General features: G+C 30.5%; 4 protein-coding genes across 6 annotated transcripts; 2 read left to right on the top strand and 2 right to left on the bottom strand.

Annotated features, from left to right (window-relative positions):
- Nucleotides 1–906: 906 nt before the first annotated feature.
- LOC119832556 (translation factor GUF1 homolog, mitochondrial) lies at nt 907–4,829 on the bottom strand. The gene is made up of 11 exons (XM_038356219.1): nt 4,633–4,829; nt 4,363–4,546; nt 4,154–4,276; nt 3,525–4,038; nt 3,049–3,259; nt 2,788–2,919; nt 2,263–2,378; nt 1,887–2,119; nt 1,416–1,544; nt 1,167–1,250; nt 907–1,085 (listed from the first exon to the last, which is right to left on the bottom strand). Exons 1-11 carry the CDS (start codon nt 4,701–4,703, stop codon nt 960–962), a joined length of 1,923 nt encoding a protein of 640 aa, XP_038212147.1. The 5' UTR covers nt 4,704–4,829; the 3' UTR covers nt 907–959.
- A 309-nt stretch (nt 4,830–5,138) lies between these two features.
- On the top strand, nt 5,139–6,701 carry LOC119832187 (ER lumen protein-retaining receptor). The gene is made up of 5 exons (XM_038355809.1): nt 5,139–5,323; nt 5,395–5,654; nt 5,764–5,910; nt 5,989–6,094; nt 6,200–6,701. Exons 1-5 carry the CDS (start codon nt 5,233–5,235, stop codon nt 6,232–6,234), a joined length of 639 nt encoding a protein of 212 aa, XP_038211737.1. The 5' UTR covers nt 5,139–5,232; the 3' UTR covers nt 6,235–6,701.
- A 363-nt stretch (nt 6,702–7,064) lies between these two features.
- LOC119832185 (DNA polymerase subunit gamma-2, mitochondrial) lies at nt 7,065–11,633 on the bottom strand. 3 transcript variants are annotated; one of them, XM_038355808.1, is made up of 8 exons: nt 11,502–11,633; nt 11,191–11,389; nt 10,816–10,848; nt 10,605–10,739; nt 9,908–10,067; nt 9,525–9,637; nt 8,955–9,059; nt 7,065–7,170 (listed from the first exon to the last, which is right to left on the bottom strand). In XM_038355808.1, the coding sequence occupies exons 2-8, from the start codon at nt 11,209–11,211 to the stop codon at nt 7,114–7,116; spliced, it is 624 nt and encodes a 207-aa protein (XP_038211736.1). In that variant the 5' UTR covers nt 11,212–11,389; nt 11,502–11,633; the 3' UTR covers nt 7,065–7,113. The 3 variants fall into 3 exon arrangements, 2 of the variants coding, with proteins under 2 accessions (XP_038211736.1, XP_038211735.1); XR_005287916.1 differs by having other exon boundaries at nt 8,955–9,055; nt 10,816–11,389; XM_038355807.1 differs by having other exon boundaries at nt 10,816–11,389.
- A 2,302-nt stretch (nt 11,634–13,935) lies between these two features.
- Nucleotides 13,936–17,915, top strand: LOC119832373 (aldo-keto reductase family 1 member B1-like). The gene is made up of 7 exons (XM_038356042.1): nt 13,936–14,010; nt 14,765–14,907; nt 15,278–15,419; nt 15,544–15,738; nt 16,070–16,269; nt 16,769–16,924; nt 17,870–17,915. Exons 1-7 carry the CDS (start codon nt 13,936–13,938, stop codon nt 17,913–17,915), a joined length of 957 nt encoding a protein of 318 aa, XP_038211970.1.
- The last annotated feature ends 1,703 nt before the right edge of the window (nt 17,916–19,618 follow it).

The raw sequence follows: 19,618 nt of genomic DNA, 5'->3' as shown, positions 1-19,618 counted from the left end.
TATATCAGTAAAACTGAGTTGTATAGTAAAAGATTGTAATATGCCAACGTTAAAAATATTAAAAATGATTTTTATGTCCTTTTGAAATTGATGTGTTGTTAAAATAATTTGTATGTTGCTATTGTTGCAAGTAATTATACTATGAAATTGGTAAGATTAACTATCACTACACTAAATAATAGTATCAATATTGTTAGCTTATAAAACTCTTAAAATGCCTAATTAATGCTTATACAATATATTTAAATAATTTTAGCGTCCCAGAGATCCATAAACAGTCAATTGTATTTTTCATATAAATTTTTTCAGGTATGTCTTGTTATGCCAATGTTTTGTGTTTCTGTGGTATATAAATGATATTATGATTGCTAAATTACATTACTGTTAGATGTCATTTTAAGTTAATATTTAGTGAAATATATTATTATATTTTGTGCTTATCCATGAAGTCATTGTAATCAATTTTTAAAAATAAATTGACGATGTAAGTATTGGTGTTTTATTATTATAAACAAAGTAGCTGTTCGCACCAGCTTCGTTCGTGGTACATAATATATAGCGTATGTCACTCAGTGAAGTTGCAGCTTTCTAATATCAGTGACACAGATAAGACCAACAAACCAACCATTGTTGGTTTTGATCCATAATGTGTAGCCTGACGATGATGTTCCGAAACCGGTTGTAGTTTTTCGTAATTGAATTAAATTTAAATAGAAAAGTGAATAAAAGTGGACCTACTGAACTGAGTGATGTTCCTTTGGAAATACAAAAAGCAGAAAAAGTCATGAAGTGTTAACAATACAAAGCATAATTTATACAATGTCTAATGTGACTATGTTTCAAAATAGATTTTTTAAATATTTCTTTAAGGTGTCAACAACAGGATTTATTTGAAAGATGAGACTTATGCTTATTTACTAGTAGTTTATTATTAATATGAAAATAAATTAAACTTATTATTATTTTTTCAACACATCTATAAAGGTATTTCTTGGAATTTTTATATTGGCAACACTTCGCATTTTTTTCTTCCCTTCGGATTGTTGTTTTAATAATTTCTTTCTTCGTGTCACATCACCACCATACTGAAATTAAATTTATATAATTTATACATTCAGTAGTCTTCAGGTACTTAAATTTAAATTACTAAAAAAATTAATACACACCAATTTTGCTGTAACATCCTTTCTGTAGGCTTTGAGAGTTTCTCTCGACAAAACTTTGCCACCTACTACCGCTTGTATTGCTACCTAAAAATAAGTTTTAATTAGGTAATTAACCTAATATCCTGTATATTATTAGAATGGAATGACAATAATTTTCTTTGACACAATTTTATTTTATTATGTGAATTTTGAATATACAATTACTAAATAGCTAATATTATCATTTTTTATTACATCACATTTCCTTACCTGCACCATTTGACGCGGGATCATTTCCTTTAATTTTGAAGTTAGTTTTCTAGCGTTATATTCAAGACGACTGGAGTGTACTATCGAAGATAACTCATCTACTAATACTCCATTGATAAGAATATCCATCTAGAAATAAGTTGTTAATGAGGATTTCTTTGTTTCGAATATAGTGTAAAAAATATGATAATAAATTTTTGACATTTTATACATTTCGGATTATTTTGAAGACAAACTTCGAACATTAACTACAACTACATACAAATTCAGCAGTAGAACATCCCATAAATTAATCATGCATATTAGGTTGAATTTATTTATTTTTTTATCTAGAGTAAGCCCATTAAATTTATAATTTTTGCTTTTTTTGACTAGTTTTTTTGACACACAAATAGAAAGTTTGATATTATGCAAGTTTATAAAAAAAAAACAAAATATTTTATTTATACATATATACAATAAATATCTTACTCTCACTAAAGGGCTAGGATGAAATCCATAATCTTGATAATCAAAGCTTGCAAAACCAGAAGTGATACTCTTAAGGGTGTCGTGGAAGTCCATAACTACTTCAGAAAGAGGTAAAATGTATTGTAACATAGTCATAGTGTCGTCCACGGAGCTAGAGGGAAGAGGGGAGCCTCGACGATCTATGCACAAGGTATTAACTGCACCTAGATATTCAACTGGTGTTATTATTGTACCTGCAAATAAAAAAATTGTGTTATTTTTATTTTATAAAATAGAAATACGTTTTGGGGATAGGGCAATGAAAAAAAACCAACAGCTAAGTTGATTAGAAATAAAAATGAAATGACATAAAAAATAACATAATTAGGATACATACCTATAACGAATGGTTCGTAATATTCGGCTATATTTTTTACATCAGGAAGTTGCAGTGGATTCGTTACAATAACTTCTTCACCTCTATACTGCTTAATAACTTTTGCGCCTTTTACCCTTAAATAATTAAATATATAACAATCTTTAGTCATTTCATTTCGGGCTTCTGAAACTTATGTTTATTGTAATAATACGAATTTTTATCAATTGTATTGAAATAAACCAAATGCCGATCAATTTTATTGTTTCGATGTGAAAGATTAAACACAGAGTTTCAAATCCTACTATCCTATCCTACTTATATTATAAATGCGAAAGTTTGTAAGGATGTGTGTGTGTTTGTTGCTCTTTCACACAAAAACTACTGAATGAACCGATTGCAATGGAATTTGGTACATAGATAGCTGGACAACTGGAATAACATATAGGCAACTTTTTATCCCGATGTTCCTATGGGATACGGACTTATGCGGGTGAAATCGCGGGGCGCAGGTAGTAATATACTTATTGGTTTTTCATTACTTACTTTACTTTATAAGGGACAGAGGGAGCTGTCAGTATAGCTTCTGCTTTATATTCTTGCAACAGTCGCTGGGTAAACACATCAAGGTGTAGCAGTCCTAAGAATCCCACACGCCATCCCTGACCCAGAGCTGGGCTATGAAAAAAAATAATTTTACATATTTCTTTAGAATAATTCAACCATTATTCTAAAATAGCAATAATAAGGTTTTTAATTTTCATTCACAATTAGAAGATAAATTATCATACACAATTAGAAATTAACCTAGAATCTACGCTTATGCTGACAGCCGAGTCATTAAGAGCCAACTTTTTGATAGAATCGCTAAGTTGAGGATGTTGAGATTGATCAGCAGGAAATATTCCAGCGTAGACCATATGCTTCACAGCTGTTACTGAAGAAGGCTCTTGGTTATGATCTGCTTCGAGTGCATATAACATGTCTCCCACACTACCTCCGCCTTTGGGACCAAGACCTGCATTAGAATACATATATATGACATCTTTGTATAGCAAAATCAATGAAAGGAAGAAATGGTATGACTTTAGAAATCTTTGTGCACAGTAAGTGAAAAAACAATTAAATGATTTAGATTAACTGCTGTGAAGCCCATACATGAATTTTGATCCGCTGATGATGAATATCAACTGATTTTTTTTTTATCTATATCTAAAATGTCGTGGGTTGTTAATATTGAATTATATCTGTGCCATTCTCATCATGATTGCTATATGACTTACCTACCATGACTACTTGTCCAGCAATAGCTTCACTTATATTCTCTTCACTAGGCCGGAGAAGTGCTAGATATTTCACAGTGTGTTGTTTTACATCTGATCTCCACTTAACAGTCTGTCCCATTTTAAGAGTTCCTGAATGAATATAAGCTAAACACAGAACACCTCTATACTTGTCATGCCAGGTGTCGATTATATGAGCTCTAAAATGATCATTTAAAGTAACATTTGGAGGTGGTATTCTGGTTATTATCGCTTCTAGTAGCTCTTGCACACCCCATCCTTTTTTAGCCGAAATACTTAGCACTGCATCAGAATTAATTTTGAAAACAGATTTGAGTTGTGCTTTAACCTTCTCTGGATTTGCTCTTGGCAAATCTACTTTATTCAGTGTTGGTATGATAGTTAAATTGTTCTTTTTGGCAAGGGAATGTACTGCCACAGTTTGAGCTTGTATGCCTTCATTTGCATCAACCAAAAATATAACTCCTTGACAAGCAGTAACACTGCGTACCACCTGTAAAAAAATTATAAAACAAATAAAATATAACCTGATTCTATTTGATACAACATACTTATATCATTTTCAATAAGTTTGATAATATGATGAATATACAACCCCTTTCACTTACTTCATTTGAAAAGTCTACATGACCTGGAGTATCAATAAGATTTAATAAATATGATTCATTTTCATATGTATAATTCAATGAAGCTGTTACAGCTTTTACTGTAATTCCTCTTTCTTTCTCGACCTGTATTAAAAAATCAATTACATTTATTTAGTAAAAATAATAAACCATATTAAATAAAACTTATATTCTATAAAATGTTTTGGTACCTGTAGCTGATCTAAAACTTGCGCATTTTCTTTACCGGGCTTGATTGCTCCTGTTAGTTCTAAGAAGCGATCTGCTAAAGTACTTTTGCCATGATCTACATGAGCAACTATACTAAAATTTCTAATCCTTCTAATTTCAATTGGTAAACTTGAAGATTGAGATGTATACTTTCGACTCATACAACTGCAAAAGTAAATGTAATTTCAATAGTATAGAATAAACAAGAAATAGCACAGCATACATATTTGATGTAATGTTTTTATTTTGACCTTTTTGATGGAGTTTTGTTTCTTACAAATGATTTGTGCACATTATTTACGATTCTTAAAATATGTACCATTTTAAAAAGTATTAGAGAAATACTTGATAATAATTAATTTAAGAGCCTAAACAATTTAACTTTCATTTTTTAAATTAGGTTAGGCTGTTGATTGACATTTGAAATTTGACTGTGGACCCGACTGAAAAAAATTGAGTAGAGTAATTGTCAAAAACAGCTGAACGTGAGTGAACAGTGTGAAAGGAGTGTGAATAATCAAAGAGTATTCAATACAGTATATAAGTGTATAATCTATGATTCAATATTTTGGGGAAAAAATAATGTGGAAGTACAATAAATGATTGTTATTGTATATGCATTGTATTACAACCCTCATTAAGTATTTTATTCTTAAAGCCGTGTTTGAGATTTCACTATGTTTAATATACGTCTCAGTCTTGCATTAAGAATAAATTAATAAGTACGTGGCAAGTTGGTAACACTGTTTGCATTGACTGTCAGTCAGCCACGTCATTTTTGCTTGAATGAGGTTGTTGAGTTTTAGTTTACGCGGCGTCTAATTATAAGATAGTTTGAAAAACAATAAATCATGAACATATTCCGTTTACTTGCAGACTTGTCCCACCTTTTAGCTATCATTATCTTATTGCTTAAAATATGGAAAACGCGATCATGTGCAGGTAAAACACTAAACCGGCATACAGACATTGAAATTTGATTGCATTATGTTTCATTATAATCTCTGTTTCAGGTATATCGGGAAAATCCCAAATACTTTTTTCAATCGTGTATACTGCACGATATTTGGATTTACTTACAACGTACGTGTCCGCTTATAACACAATAATGAAGGTGGTGTTTATCGTGGCTTCGTATGCTACCGTGTACTTGATGTATGTTAAGTTTAAAGCCACCTATGATCACAATCACGACACGTTTAGGATTGAATTTTTACTAGTACCATGTGTGATACTTGCATTGCTGATAAACCGTGAATTCACATTCTTAGAGGTGAGTAATATTGATGATTGTTATGTTGATGTAATGAGACAGTATAAAAGAATGTTGATGTTGATTTTTTTTATGTTTATCTGGATGTACTATCATAATTATGTTGCAGGTGCTATGGACATTTTCTATCTACTTGGAATCGGTAGCTATTTTACCGCAATTGTTTTTGGTATCCAAGACTGGAGAAGCAGAAAGTATTACATCCCACTATTTGTTTGCACTGGGTTCCTATCGAGGATTATATCTACTAAATTGGGTATGAGTAATTTATCATAAATCATTGTATGATAAATTTCATCTTATCTTATATCTAATGTGTAAATTTGTATTTCAGATTTACCGCTATATTGTTGAGGATCATTACGAGTTGATTGCAATTGTGGCCGGTGTTGTGCAAACTGTCTTGTACTGTGATTTCTTCTACCTTTACATAACAAAAGGTAACCAATCAATTCCATTTAAATATTTAAGTTATTTAAGTTAATATTAACTATTTATATAAAATTTGTCCATATCTTCTAATGCAATGTGTTTCTTGTTTTCAGTTTTGAAAGGAAAGAAATTACAACTGCCTGCATAAAATAGTTTAAAGGTTCAATAAGAATAGACGAAAATATGTCTGATGAGATATTTAAATAAGTCAATATTACCTAAGATCTAGTTTTACATGAAGCAGTTTGTATTTAAAACTCTAACCACAAATAGTGATGAATCGAACGCATACCTCTAGCAGTTGTTATACAAAAATAATATATTTTAATTAACACACTTCCTTTATTTAAAACTTCATTACTAATAACCAATGTTTGCTCTGTCTTCATTTTCTATACAAATTATACCATGTTGATCTTGAATCAAACCAAATTAGTATTACAGATGGATTGATATGACTTGATCTATTTAAATGTGTGTTTCAAATGTGAAATGTAACTAGAATGACATTTTATAACATTAATATTTCATAACATTCTTCTTAAATTCTGATTAAGCCAATGTAGGCATCTTACAACCAATTTGTGGTTGTAAATATTAACTAGAATAAGTATAGATAACATAATGGTGAGTATAATCTTCCAAATTAAACTGATGCAAACAGATTTAAGATAATTTTTTATGTGATTCTGGCATATAATATAAACTATGTTTGAACATGGAACTCTAAACAGCTGTTTACCACCCATAAATTACTTTTTTATTTAGCCAATAAGATTTTAATGTAATCGTGCAATAAGTATTTGTGAATAAAATTTGGAAGTGAACATAGTTTTATTCCTAATTATACTTAGACCTGACAACAAAAACAGTTTGAATTTGTCAATTGGATAATTTTATATTTCTATTATTCAGGTGTCTGAGCATTAAAATTTAGAATTTAATAATAAAAGATGTCATTGTAGTAATAACACAAAATTAGGTTTAATACTTTTTATTTACAAATGTTAAATACTTCTGCATAAAACTATTTACTACAAATTAAAGATGCATAGTCTTCAAAGTCCGATAAATGAACTTGTTCCTGTAACAAAAAAAATCAGCTTATGGTCAACTAATAGTATTAAAATATATTTTTAATGTTATGAACTTATTTACATATAATCAATGAACTGTTATCAACTATGTCAATTGTTCCTACTTCCAATTCAACTGATAAGGTTAATAAATAAGAGTATGTCGTTTACATTTTTAGTTCAAATTTGATAATCGAAAGATGGAATATTCACTATATGTACCTTATCTATCTTATACCTTTAAACGAGCAATTCTTGTATATATATATATATATATATATATATATATATATATATATATATATATATATATATATATATATATATATAATTGGAATCTCGGAATCGGCTCCAACGATTTTCATGAAATTTAGTGTATAGGGGGTTTAGGGGGCGATAAATCGATCTAGATAGGAATTTTTTTTAGAAAATGTCATATTCGTGTTTTATTCGTGTTTTTTTTCCTGACATCTATTGGTGAATAATAATACTATTTTGCTTCGTAGATAGCTGGACTACTGAAATAACATATAGGCACTTTTTATACCGATATTCCTACGGGATACGGACTTACGCGGTTTCAACCGCGGGTCACAGCTAGTTCCCGTTAATATAAAGTGGCGTCATCGGATAAGTGCATTTTTTTTAATTTAAAATTTCAATTTATTAATTTCAAATTATTAATTATTTCAATAAATAATAATTTTTCAATACCTACAGTACATAATACGTAATTATTTCTAACAAAAAACTAAACCACTTTCAATTTTTCTGAACTAGATCAAATTTAACCACGACCACACGGAATGCTTATAAAAGAATCTTTCATATTTATTATTGCAGGGTTATAATAAAAAAAAGAAATACTGAACCGATTTTTTATTATCAAAAGGAATAAACATAAAACGTGCGTGCGTTAAACTGTCATATAGAAATATGACAATTTAACGCACGGTTCACAATGCACAATTGACGACATACAAATACTATCATAAGCTATTATTGTTTTATTATAAAATGTTTATTAAAATGTCGGTCGAAGCCTAGCCCATTATAATTTGTACCTTAGTATTAATCCCTATCCAAATAAATTACCTTATATTCAAGGCTGTTTTTGTAGCATAACACAAAATTTTACGAATGGGTTTCTTTGAGGAGGTATTATCATTAGGTTCCTCCTCATTAGGTTCCTTATCAAAAAATTTTCATCATTCTTGTTTATGTGGTAGGAGTCGCACGGGTAAGCTAGTAATTATATTATATAGTATATTATATTTTGACTATCCTTAGAGGGCCGTGTGATGTAGTAAGGAGTGTTAACCACTCGGCTCTCGTGTGCACTCCTGTCATCACGGACCACGGTGATCCGTCGTAGTCAGATTGTAGTTTATGCGGGAAATCGTTTACATAAACAAGTAATTGATATGTATAAATATTAAAAAAACCGTTGCCAACTATACTTTAATTAATTAATGTAATGGATGCGATTAACTTCTGTTAAGTAGGTATCATACCATAATCGACTTTATAGTGCATAGCTAATTTCGTTTATGCACAGTCAAGTTACAGTTAATACGTATAACTACTCTAAGGTGGATTGGTCGCCGTTAGATGATAAAAGATTACGAGTAAGAACTCGCGATTGCAAAAAAAATGTTGTCCGTAACATATTTGCATTTTAAATCAATAAAAAATGTTACATGATAAGAAAATACTTCTAATTATTTAATTAAAAAACAAAAACTTGTATAGGTTCAATAGCAACTCTATATTTTAATTCCTCATATCATACCTTCAACATAGTACTGCTGTTAAGCAATTGAAAAATGCCATTTTTAAGAGAGTCATCACTTAAAATTGCTGTATATGTGACACCCCTTTCGAGATTTTCTTCTATCTGAAATAAAAGAACAATATTAGCAGAGGAGACAATGAGAAAAATAATGTGATATACAAATTCTTGATTTTTAGTTTTATAGCATTGAAATGCTTTATAAATGAGAAATTTTGAAAGAATAGAAAAAATTTGATCACAAGGCAGGATTTTTTTCTATTCTTTCAAAATTTCTCATACAAATCCTTTTTAAGACCTTATTGCATGTGCAGCAATAGCAATATTTTTCATTGAGGCCAACTACAGTATCACCATTAATTTTTAATTAAAAATTGTGTTTTGAAGAAGTAAGCCAGACCAATTAACAAACATATAGCAAGTTAATAATGACCCTTATATTATAATTATTTAAAAAAACTGAACCATCTTCAATTCATAAGAATTATTCCAAATTTAAATTATATCACATAGAATGCACTATAACTAATAACTTAATAAAAAAAATTCATTATAATACTAATAAGTTACCTGAGCTTGCAGTGGTAGTGAGAAATTAGATAACAATGTTGATATGTGTCTTGCATTGAGTTTGCTGTAAATGAGAGTTGCCAATTGTTCCAGTATTTGTTGATTATTTGAATCTAAAATTTACCAAACATATATCAGGTAAGATGTAATCAGTTAGTCATTCAGAAGTTACCTATTTCATTAAACATTATAAAGCTTACAATTAAACAGAGACATGCACACTAGAAAAAAAACTTTGCTATTGTAAAATAATCTTCCCCCCATTATTGGGAAGGTCTGTTAATAATATCGTAAATTAAAATCTATTTCTTTAACATGCTTTTATTCTACTTATGTAAAATTTTTATTTTTATGTATTTTAACAAGCATTTCATCATTATTACCTTGACAGTTTAATGCAAAGGAAATTTTATATGGAGCCATTTTATTGTGAAGCCGCAAATAGCCATTTGTTGTTTTATTTAACACTCCATCCAGCAATAGAGTACATAGAGCTGTTTCTAAAGACATGCTACATGTTAGAATTGCAGTGTGTTCCGAAAGCTAGAAACAATTAGACATTCATTAAACTAAAAGACTCCATGTTGCCCATGTTTTTTCTTTCAACACAATGAAATAAGACATTACTTGATCACTATTTTTGGATACTGATTTAAATGACAGTGCTATAATTAACAATTTGTCTCTGATGATACTTTAACTTTTTGTAGTTCCATCATCATCAGCCCATATATGTTCCCATTGTTGGGACACAGGCCTCCTATGGGGGTTCATACCATAATCCATCACGCTGGCCAAGTGCAGGTTAGCAGATGTCACATGTCAACTTTTGATTCTTGGACATGCCAGTTTCCTCACTTTGTTTTTTCTTTCACCATTTGAGTAGAAGTGATGTTATCTACATGCTCAGAGAAATTGTAAAATAAATTTATTTCCTGCACACTCACCTGGTTTTGAACTCTGACTTATCAATTTTAAGTCCGAGGTTCTCACCACTGAGCCATCACTGCTTTTAGTGCCCATCAACTATAAAAACAGTTGGCAATTGAACTCTAAAAGATAAATGCTTAAAATACGTACATTTTTAACTGTGCTTATTGATACATTTTCAACAATAATTTCATTATCATGGAACTTTGCAACTATCTGAGTGTCTATAGTAGAGGGTCCATGTGTCATATCCTTCACTGCAAATAAACTTGGAGTGGTGGTAGTCTGAAAACAATTAATATGATCAAGAGAGGTAAATTATAAGGTCATCAGAATACTGCAAAATATGCAAACAACTTACTGAACTCCACCAATACTTTCTATATCTTTGCCACTGAAAGAAGTACTGCATTATGTCTTGTTTTGGTACAGTTAGCATTAGCTTCAATACTGATTCATTCTTAATATTACACTCGTCTTCATAAAAAACTATCATTTCAGGATATAAATCAAATGTTTTCTCAATAAACCCATAGCATAAAGTGTTCTTTACACCAGCATGGTCTTTTTCTTTTTTTAAATATACTGGAAAATTTGACTGTGACTTTGAATGTATGGAATTTAACCAGCTTATATGAATGTTGTGTAAAATGTTTTTACTTGAGGGTTCTATTTTGTATAAATGTTTATTATCTATCTTTTTTATAAATGAGAAGAATGTTCTTAAATTAAATACTTGTTTCATTTGAGCGCTCATTTTTGTTTAAAACAACTTTAGTATCATTTTGTTCAATTTCATGTAATGGTATGTTTCCTGGTGGGGCAACAAAGTAATCATCTTCCTTTATAACAGCATTCTTTAGAATATCCTCTTGACAGTTACCTTGAGTAATAACATCATTACGTAAACTTAAATGCCTGCAAAATGAAATACTCTATACATAAAATTATTGTTCAACATATAAAGTCGACCATGTAAAGTTGGAACTACAAAGACTTATAGTCTATATCTATACTATATCCTATAAGTTATAGGTATATACTTACTCTTCTTCCAATACAGTATACAGAGGGTCAATGTTGTCTGTATTTATATGGAGAATCTTATTTGCGAATTCTATTGAATCTTCTAACACAGTAACACCTTCAATTGTATCGCATTTTACCAGTGATAGTCTTTCTAAAAGTGCTATTGTATTTGAATCTAAATTTGTTTTTTTTGTTTCTTTTTTTTCTATAGTATTGATGGGACAGGGAGGAATTACAGAATATCTTTTTAGATTAAGTAAAAACGAGTAATTAAATCTTTGTACACTACAAGTTGAATTTAGAAATCTGCAATACATAGTACAGTCAAAAAATTACAATCATAAAATTAAGTGTTTAAATAATTATTATTTTTTTGTGTACTTCTTAATGTTCAAAAAATACCTAACCTATTGAATAAAATCTATTCAAATGACATTTGAATTTTGACAAATCATTGATGTAGTACGTACTATAGATTAAAAAAAATTAGCAGTGACGTTTATTCATAGTATTGCCATTTCAGTATTGGTAATATATTAATTTACTCTTTGATTAGTAAATTAATGTACTTTAATAATTTAGGTAAATAAAAAGTTACTTTAAACGACGTTTAATATATTTTAATGAATATTTTTACACTTTACAAATAAACATAATTGTTTTTTTTCACCCAAGCACAGCATAAACAGGTTAATATACATTTAAGAAAAAACAGCATCAAATATGTTGTTCAATGAGCTATGAAATCAAAGAAGGTACCATAATCTATATTTAATTGCGCCTATGTCCAGTGTAAAATGACATGTCTTAGTGAAAAGTGACACTATGTCAATTGTCATTTGTCAATTTGTTATAAGTTTTGTGAATATTGACGTGAGATCTATAAATTAATAAAAATAAACAGTTAGGTTAAGTTTAAGTGAAATTAAACGAGGTAGTATAGTTTTTTTAAATTAATTACTATATTGGATACAAGAGTTATACTTTTTATTCCAAGCCCATTGTTATTTACAGAAAATCATGAAGAAATATCCACGCACCGCTTTATATGATAAACTACACAGGGGTTTTGTGCTTTGCTGCGTCGGATTAACTATATATGGTTCAGTAATCCTGGGTGAACATTTCTATAGATATTTTAGATATATGAAACCTCAGATAGAAGCATCAAAAGCTGCCGCAGAGAAAGAGTTACTGGCTGAAGGATCTTCAGAGAAAATGATGTAACAAATGGGATGTCCTTAGTTAATAGTATAAACTTTGGTTAAGATAGAAAATTAGTGACTGTATTTATTTTGTTTAAATAAAAATGTAAAACTGATTTATTTGATTTTGTTTTATAAATCTAAAAAGTGTCAATATATGCCATACCTACACCTTAAATGCAATTCCAGATTGTATTGATAAACATGTAAATAATATGAATTATTTAATATAATAATTAATAAAGTAAATCATAGAAAGAAGTGCTTTTTTATATTTTGGGAGTAAGGAGACTAATCATTTGATTAAATTATTCAGATGAATATCCCAAAAAAAATTGTATTATTTATATGGGGTCTGAAATATAAAAAGACATAATTTATGTCTTTTTTAACTGTTTGATCTTGGAAATAGGAAACATTTTCTGCATCATCCTATTTTATTGCTGTGCAAATAGAGAAAAAAAAAATCATAAGACAAACGACAGAGGACTATGGTTACACACTGTACATATCAGCACAAAGTTAAGATATTTGTTTTGAACATAAGGCAAATATCCCAAACAATTAAATCTCATGCTTTTTTTTACAAGAAAATATCAAATAATATGCTTTTGGTCCTGACAACTAACTGAAACCAGTTATTCAAGGGTTATAAGTGTCAGGAGTGAACAAATTCTAAGACAGTCTTGTCTCTATACCATATGTACTATAAATATGTAACGCATGTTTAAATATATTAAGAAAATATGATGTTTGTTTGGTACTATTTACGTTCAGTATTGCTTTGCTTGTTGCTCTTCTATTTCCCTAGATGGCGTTACTTACACCACCCCACAAAAGAATAGCTCAAATATGCATGCAGCATGCAAATGCTACTCTGTCTCATGTGATGAGGGGGGAGGCCCATTTCCTTTTTCTCACTCTTCCTCTAGTCGTCAATATTTTTTCCTTATTGCATTTGCAGAGACTCTACTTATCGGTACTTCTCCATATATGATATGGACATTGGTGGTAGCTTACCATCAGGCGTAACGCCAGGTTTGGCGATTACCCGCTTTATGTTAACACAAAAAAATGTCTTATACATGTTTACATTACAATAGGAATCGTAAAATTTTATTGTATCAACACAGTCAAGGTCTTTGTAAAAATAAACATTGATAATATAGTATAAAATTGATATGAAGTTAAGTTACGGTAATAAAATTTGTTTATTTCGTTTAGTTTAGTAGTTTTCATTTAGCAGAATGTCCAAAAAAGTTTTGTCTGTTAAATTTAACAACGGACTCTCTTGTCCTATTCTTGGTTTGGGCACGTGGAAGGTAAGTACGTGTATATTGTGATTTGTGCATTACACTGTAGCCTCGCACTCATTATCCAAGTTACGGTAAAAAGTAGCTTAATGTAAAAATGTCTTCAAATGATCTCAAAATACCTCGGCATCATGAATTTCAAATAAGAATATAAATTATGGTTTTAAATAAAAATTGTATATTTCAATTATCTTATCTTATACCTTTAAACGAGCAATCTTGTGTATATATATATATATATATAATTGGATTCTCGGAATCGGCTCCAACGATTTTCATGAAATTTAGTATATAGGGGGTTTCGGGGGCGATAAATCGATTTAGCTAGGAATTTTTTTTAGAAAATATCATATTCGTTTTTTATTCGTGTTTTTTTTTCCTGACATCTATTGGTGAATAATAATACTATTTTGCTTCGTAGATAGCTGGACAACTGAAATAACACATAGGCACTTTTTATACCGATATTCCTACGGGATACGGACTTACGCGGTTTCAACCGCGGGTCACAGCTAGTATGTTATAATTACAACTAATTTTGATTCTGATACAGAGTTAGATATAAGTACATATTGAGGCGAAAAAAAAACTTGAGCGGCTAAAATGTAGCTGGCTAAATACCGACCTCGAGTGGACAGTAACATATTCCTTTACTATAAAATCACTCATAGTGGTTGTTGTTTGTAAACGTTTTAAAAAAATATGCTATGTATATGTCTTAAAAAATATACATTTATAAAATCAATTTAACATTTCCTGTTAGTCGAAACCTGGCGAAGTATATGATGCAGTCAGTTCTGCGATTGATGTGGGTTATCGTCATATAGATTGTGCGTACCTTTATGGAAACGAGAGAGAGGTTGGACAAGCAATCCAAGACAAGATAAGAAGTGGTGTCGTCAAAAGGTATATCTAAAAACTTATTCTATATTATTATTTACAATATGTGTATAGGTAAGCTACTTAGTGAAACGTTGCCTTGGTTTAATGGACACGTGTTTAATTATGTAAATACCTTAACGTTTAAATCAGAATGTACATAACGGGTTCGTCCCTCAGTTGAGACTCGATAAAGAATATCGATGAAGTACCTAAATATGCGAATTCCCGTGTGCCCTTGTGGGGTATGGGACGAATGCATCAAGTATTTGTTACACTGTGATCAGTCATGAATCAGATCATGAAAATCGCTGTACACCAAGGCGGTGGTTATATATCAACAGTTAGTAATTTGTGGATTTTTTTTGAATATCAAGTTTTTCTGCTCTTTTTTCAGGGAAAATTTGTTTATCACTTCGAAATTATGGAATACGTATCATCGTCCGGATTTAGTAGAACCAGCTATAAGAGTGTCTTTATCAAGTCTCGGATTGCAATATCTGGACTTATACCTAATTCATTGGCCCATGGCTTACAAGGTATCTAATATCTATTCTCTCGATTTTTAATTATTCAAATTTAATTTAATATATAGTTATACTATCTGATTTAATATCGATTGCAAGAGTGTATTAAAATTTTCTATACCTAATCATATTACAGGAAGGCGATGATCCATTTCCTTCAGATGCCAATGGCAAAGTAATCTATTCCGATGTAGATTATACAGATACATGGAAAGCAATGGAAAATCTTGTCGAACAAGGTTTAACGAGGAGCATCGGTCTCAGCAACTTCAATTCAAAACAGATCGATCGTGTTTTGCAGATTGCTAAAATTAAGCCTGTTACGAACCAAGTATTTATACATCATGTTATATTGAAATACGTTTTTAACGAAAAGCTTTTAAAATTGTTTGTTCCGGCTTCCGTTGGCTTCCTTTTATTTTTATGATGTTTGGGTTAGAATGATTTTCCTTGTTAATTGAGAACCAAGTTTGACAAATAATCGCGACTATCATGTAAAATGTAATGTATGTGTGTAAAAACATGATTATGTTATTATGAGGGGTTTATCACATTATAGATAGAAAGCGAGGAAACAGATTCATTTAAAAATACATAATTTTAAGTATAGATATAACAGTTCTTGTTAAGTGGCTATAACGTATTTACGTTACATTCATCAGGTAGAATGTCACCCATACCTAAGCCAAAGGAAACTTCTTGAATTTTGCCAAGAAAGGAGAATAATATTAACAGCATACAGTCCACTTGGCAGTCCAGATCGCCCTTGGGCGAAGCCGGGCGACCCAACCCTGTTGGACGATCCAAAAGTGAAATTAGTTGCCGAAAAGTTAAAGAAAACACCGGCTCAAATTTTAATTAGGCAAGTACGAATATTATTTCAGTTAAACTAAAATGTAAACGATTTTGTGGGTTTTAGATTAATGAAGGGAATACTTGTGAGTTGTGGCATAGTTGAGTGATTGTTAGTGAATTAAATGGGATAGTTGCCAGGCAGTTAGATGGATATCTTATAACAAAGTCTAAAATATGGCAACTACAATTCGAATCTTCAGAGATTTACAGACGAAAAGTACTTACAATTAATACTGAATAATTTTGTGTATTACTTTAGTAAAAGCTTTTTAGAATTTGTAAGGAGTATGAAAAAAAATCTAGAATAAGCAAACAAATAAATTTGTTTAATACTGTACAAGGTATTGAGCAAAAACCTGCTATTCACTAGGAATTACAGTTACTGATTTCATGCAAATACAAAATAATAATATAATGCCATAAACACAAATCTTAAATAAAGTAGAAAAAAAAGCCTAACCGAAACAAATTCCTTGATAAGTAAATTCAGTTGAAAATTCTTTTAGATACGCCATCGATTGCGGTATCATTGTCATACCAAAATCAGTGAACAAAACGCGTATTGCTGATAACTTCAATGTGTGGGACTTCAAATTATCAAAGGAGGATATTGACGTGATTAGCAGTCTCGATTGTAACGGTCGTCTTATACCCCAAGCCGAGTAAGTAATTTGTTTTGTGGTTGCTATCGTTTGTTGTTTGATCGGTGAATGTCGATATCGAGAACAAGATTAATTACTTGTTAGTGATATTGTATTGTTTGATCATTGCCCTAAGGTAAGTTTCTTTGTTTAATTTCAAGTTCGCTTGATTGCTTTCTAGCCACGATAAGTTTAATATATATTTTATGAACTAAAATTCATCTTCAGCTCATTGGGCTTAATAAAAGTGAAGTCCCGTGTCCCCTACTGGGGTATGGGGCAGATGATATACATCTGTTTCACTGATCGATTTTCTTTATGGACAAGTAGGTGATCAGCCTTCTGTGTCCTGCCAGACCGAGACATTTCTTTTTTATTGTCCCCACCGGGAATCGAACGCAGGGCCCCTCGGTTCTACGCTCACGCGTTTACCACTGTACCAAGGAGGCGTCCATTGGGCTTAATAGCCCATTTTATTGACAATATACCTATTCAAACTGATGTCATAAATTCAAAAGTATGTTTTTTGTCTATCTGTTATGTTTTCATAACTAAACCACAACGCATGTTTTGGATGAAATTTGGAATATAAACGTTTATGACCTACGATCAGATCAAACATAGCCCATGTTTACTTAAAATAAATAAAAATGGATTTTAACTTTGTTGGCAGGCAAAGCAAACTGCAGAACAAAATTATTAATGTCTTTTAATTATTTTAAATGATGTATAAAAAATCTGGGCTCCAATTCCGATCCGAATCTTGTAATAGTTTTTTACAGTAAAAGATTCAATTGGGGGTAAATCAAAGGTTTTTAAGGTTTTTATTAAAATTTACAATACCACGAATCACGGGTATATTTTTTATTCTATATAAGAAACTCTAACACTGGTATAGAAGGTATTTTTATTTCCATATTACACTTATTTAAGCTTTAGTTGTTAATCATATTAATCAATTTACAGAGGCCGAGAACACAAGGATCATCCTTTCATCAAAGAAGAATTTTGAAATTAGGTGATACTTTACTCGTGTATACATATTACAACAATAAATAAAAGAAATTGTATGCTAAATGCATTTTTTATGTTATAGTTGGTGGTTTACCTGATAGTAATCGAACACCATCGCCCATGAACAGTCGCAGAGTGCATCTCTGAATGCGCGGCCCGGTTTAAGAGGTAAGGGATAAAGAAAAGATTGTCAATTGCAAGGAAGGACTGAATTGAATGGGAATTGGACTAGGAAAGGTGAGGAAAACCGCACCGCGCACGAAACATAGTAGCATGCTACTTTTTCACTGTGATCATTCTCGACTCTTAAAAGGTTACGCCCTTATGCTATTAAAGTATTACGCACACATACACCCTTACACACAATATCTTTTAAAATTAAGGATTTTTTAATAGATTTAAGCTACTATATCCTCATTATATGATAAATCTCGATGTTTAGGATATCACAGTGTGGTCATGGGGAGACGGATTTTATATGTCTCGATGGTAATGCAAAAATTATTATTTTGTGAACTACCTCCACCTGCTTCTCCACAGTTGGTATGTTGAATTCAACAGCAAATAATTCAATGCGTTTAAATTTAATAACATCTACTATTTAGTTCAGATATCATGTTGGTAACCAGACGAAGTGATTTGAGTTGTTACAAGTGGTTGGTTGTATTTGGGCAGAATTCGGGAGATTTTCGGCCTTTTTTAGTAGGTACGTGGGTGGGCTTACGTCAAATATAAGGCAAGCAATATCCGGACAAACGCTTTCGTTGCGTACGTTTCCGATACGCTGACGTTTGATCCGAACCCACCGTCGTCAAGATTCTTTGACTGCTTTGTTCTGAAAATTTAAATTATTTTTGGTAGCCGCTTATCTCCGGGTTTTTTTATATTAAACTGTTGTATCCTGGAAATATTTTCATGTTACGAGTATGCTTTGGGATTAGAAGTAGATTGAATGTGTAAATAATGATGATGAATGATATTAGAAAATATTGGTATATACGCTTAAATACTATTGTATTTAACTTAATTGACATATTTGTCAATTACATTAAAGTTACAACATACTTTCATATAAAATTATAACATATTTATAACAGTAATATTTCTTCTAAATTAAATATTCTTAAAAAATACACTAATGTTAGTTATAATTATTGAATTTATATGATTATTACCCATATTTATAAGTGGTAACATTAGAACGATACATCATGGATTCTCATTAATTGACATCAAAGTGAAAATCCTTTTTCTTTTAATCTATTTAATTTAGTGTATATTGCTCAGCATTCAATTCCGCTGAGATGATTCTACTCGGGTGTAAATCCATCTATGTAATAGGGCACTTTTGCCAAAGAAACGGAGATGCTTGAAAAGAAGTGTTATTTCTACTATTCTTTATAGGTACATGAATTTTGTGAATCCCTTGACGATGCTTTCATTTAGTAAAACTTTTAGACATTTATAATTTATTTTCGTAGCTATATGATTATATTTCAGATGAAATCTATGTGATTATTTCTTTCTCGTTGAATATTTTGATTTAGTAATAGGTATCTTATAAAAAATGTATGTAATAAACTACATATCGATAAATATACTATTTCAAACCTAAAATTACTATTTCTACCGAAATTAAAGCAGCCATCAATCGGAAAAACAATGCTAAAGTCAAGCTCAGGAAACACAATACTGATGAGA

Source organism: Zerene cesonia, chromosome 15, assembly GCF_012273895.1.
Source record: "Zerene cesonia ecotype Mississippi chromosome 15, Zerene_cesonia_1.1, whole genome shotgun sequence".
Lineage (NCBI taxonomy): Eukaryota > Metazoa > Arthropoda > Insecta > Lepidoptera > Pieridae > Zerene > Zerene cesonia.
This window is presented reverse-complemented; position numbering and strand designations above follow the sequence as displayed.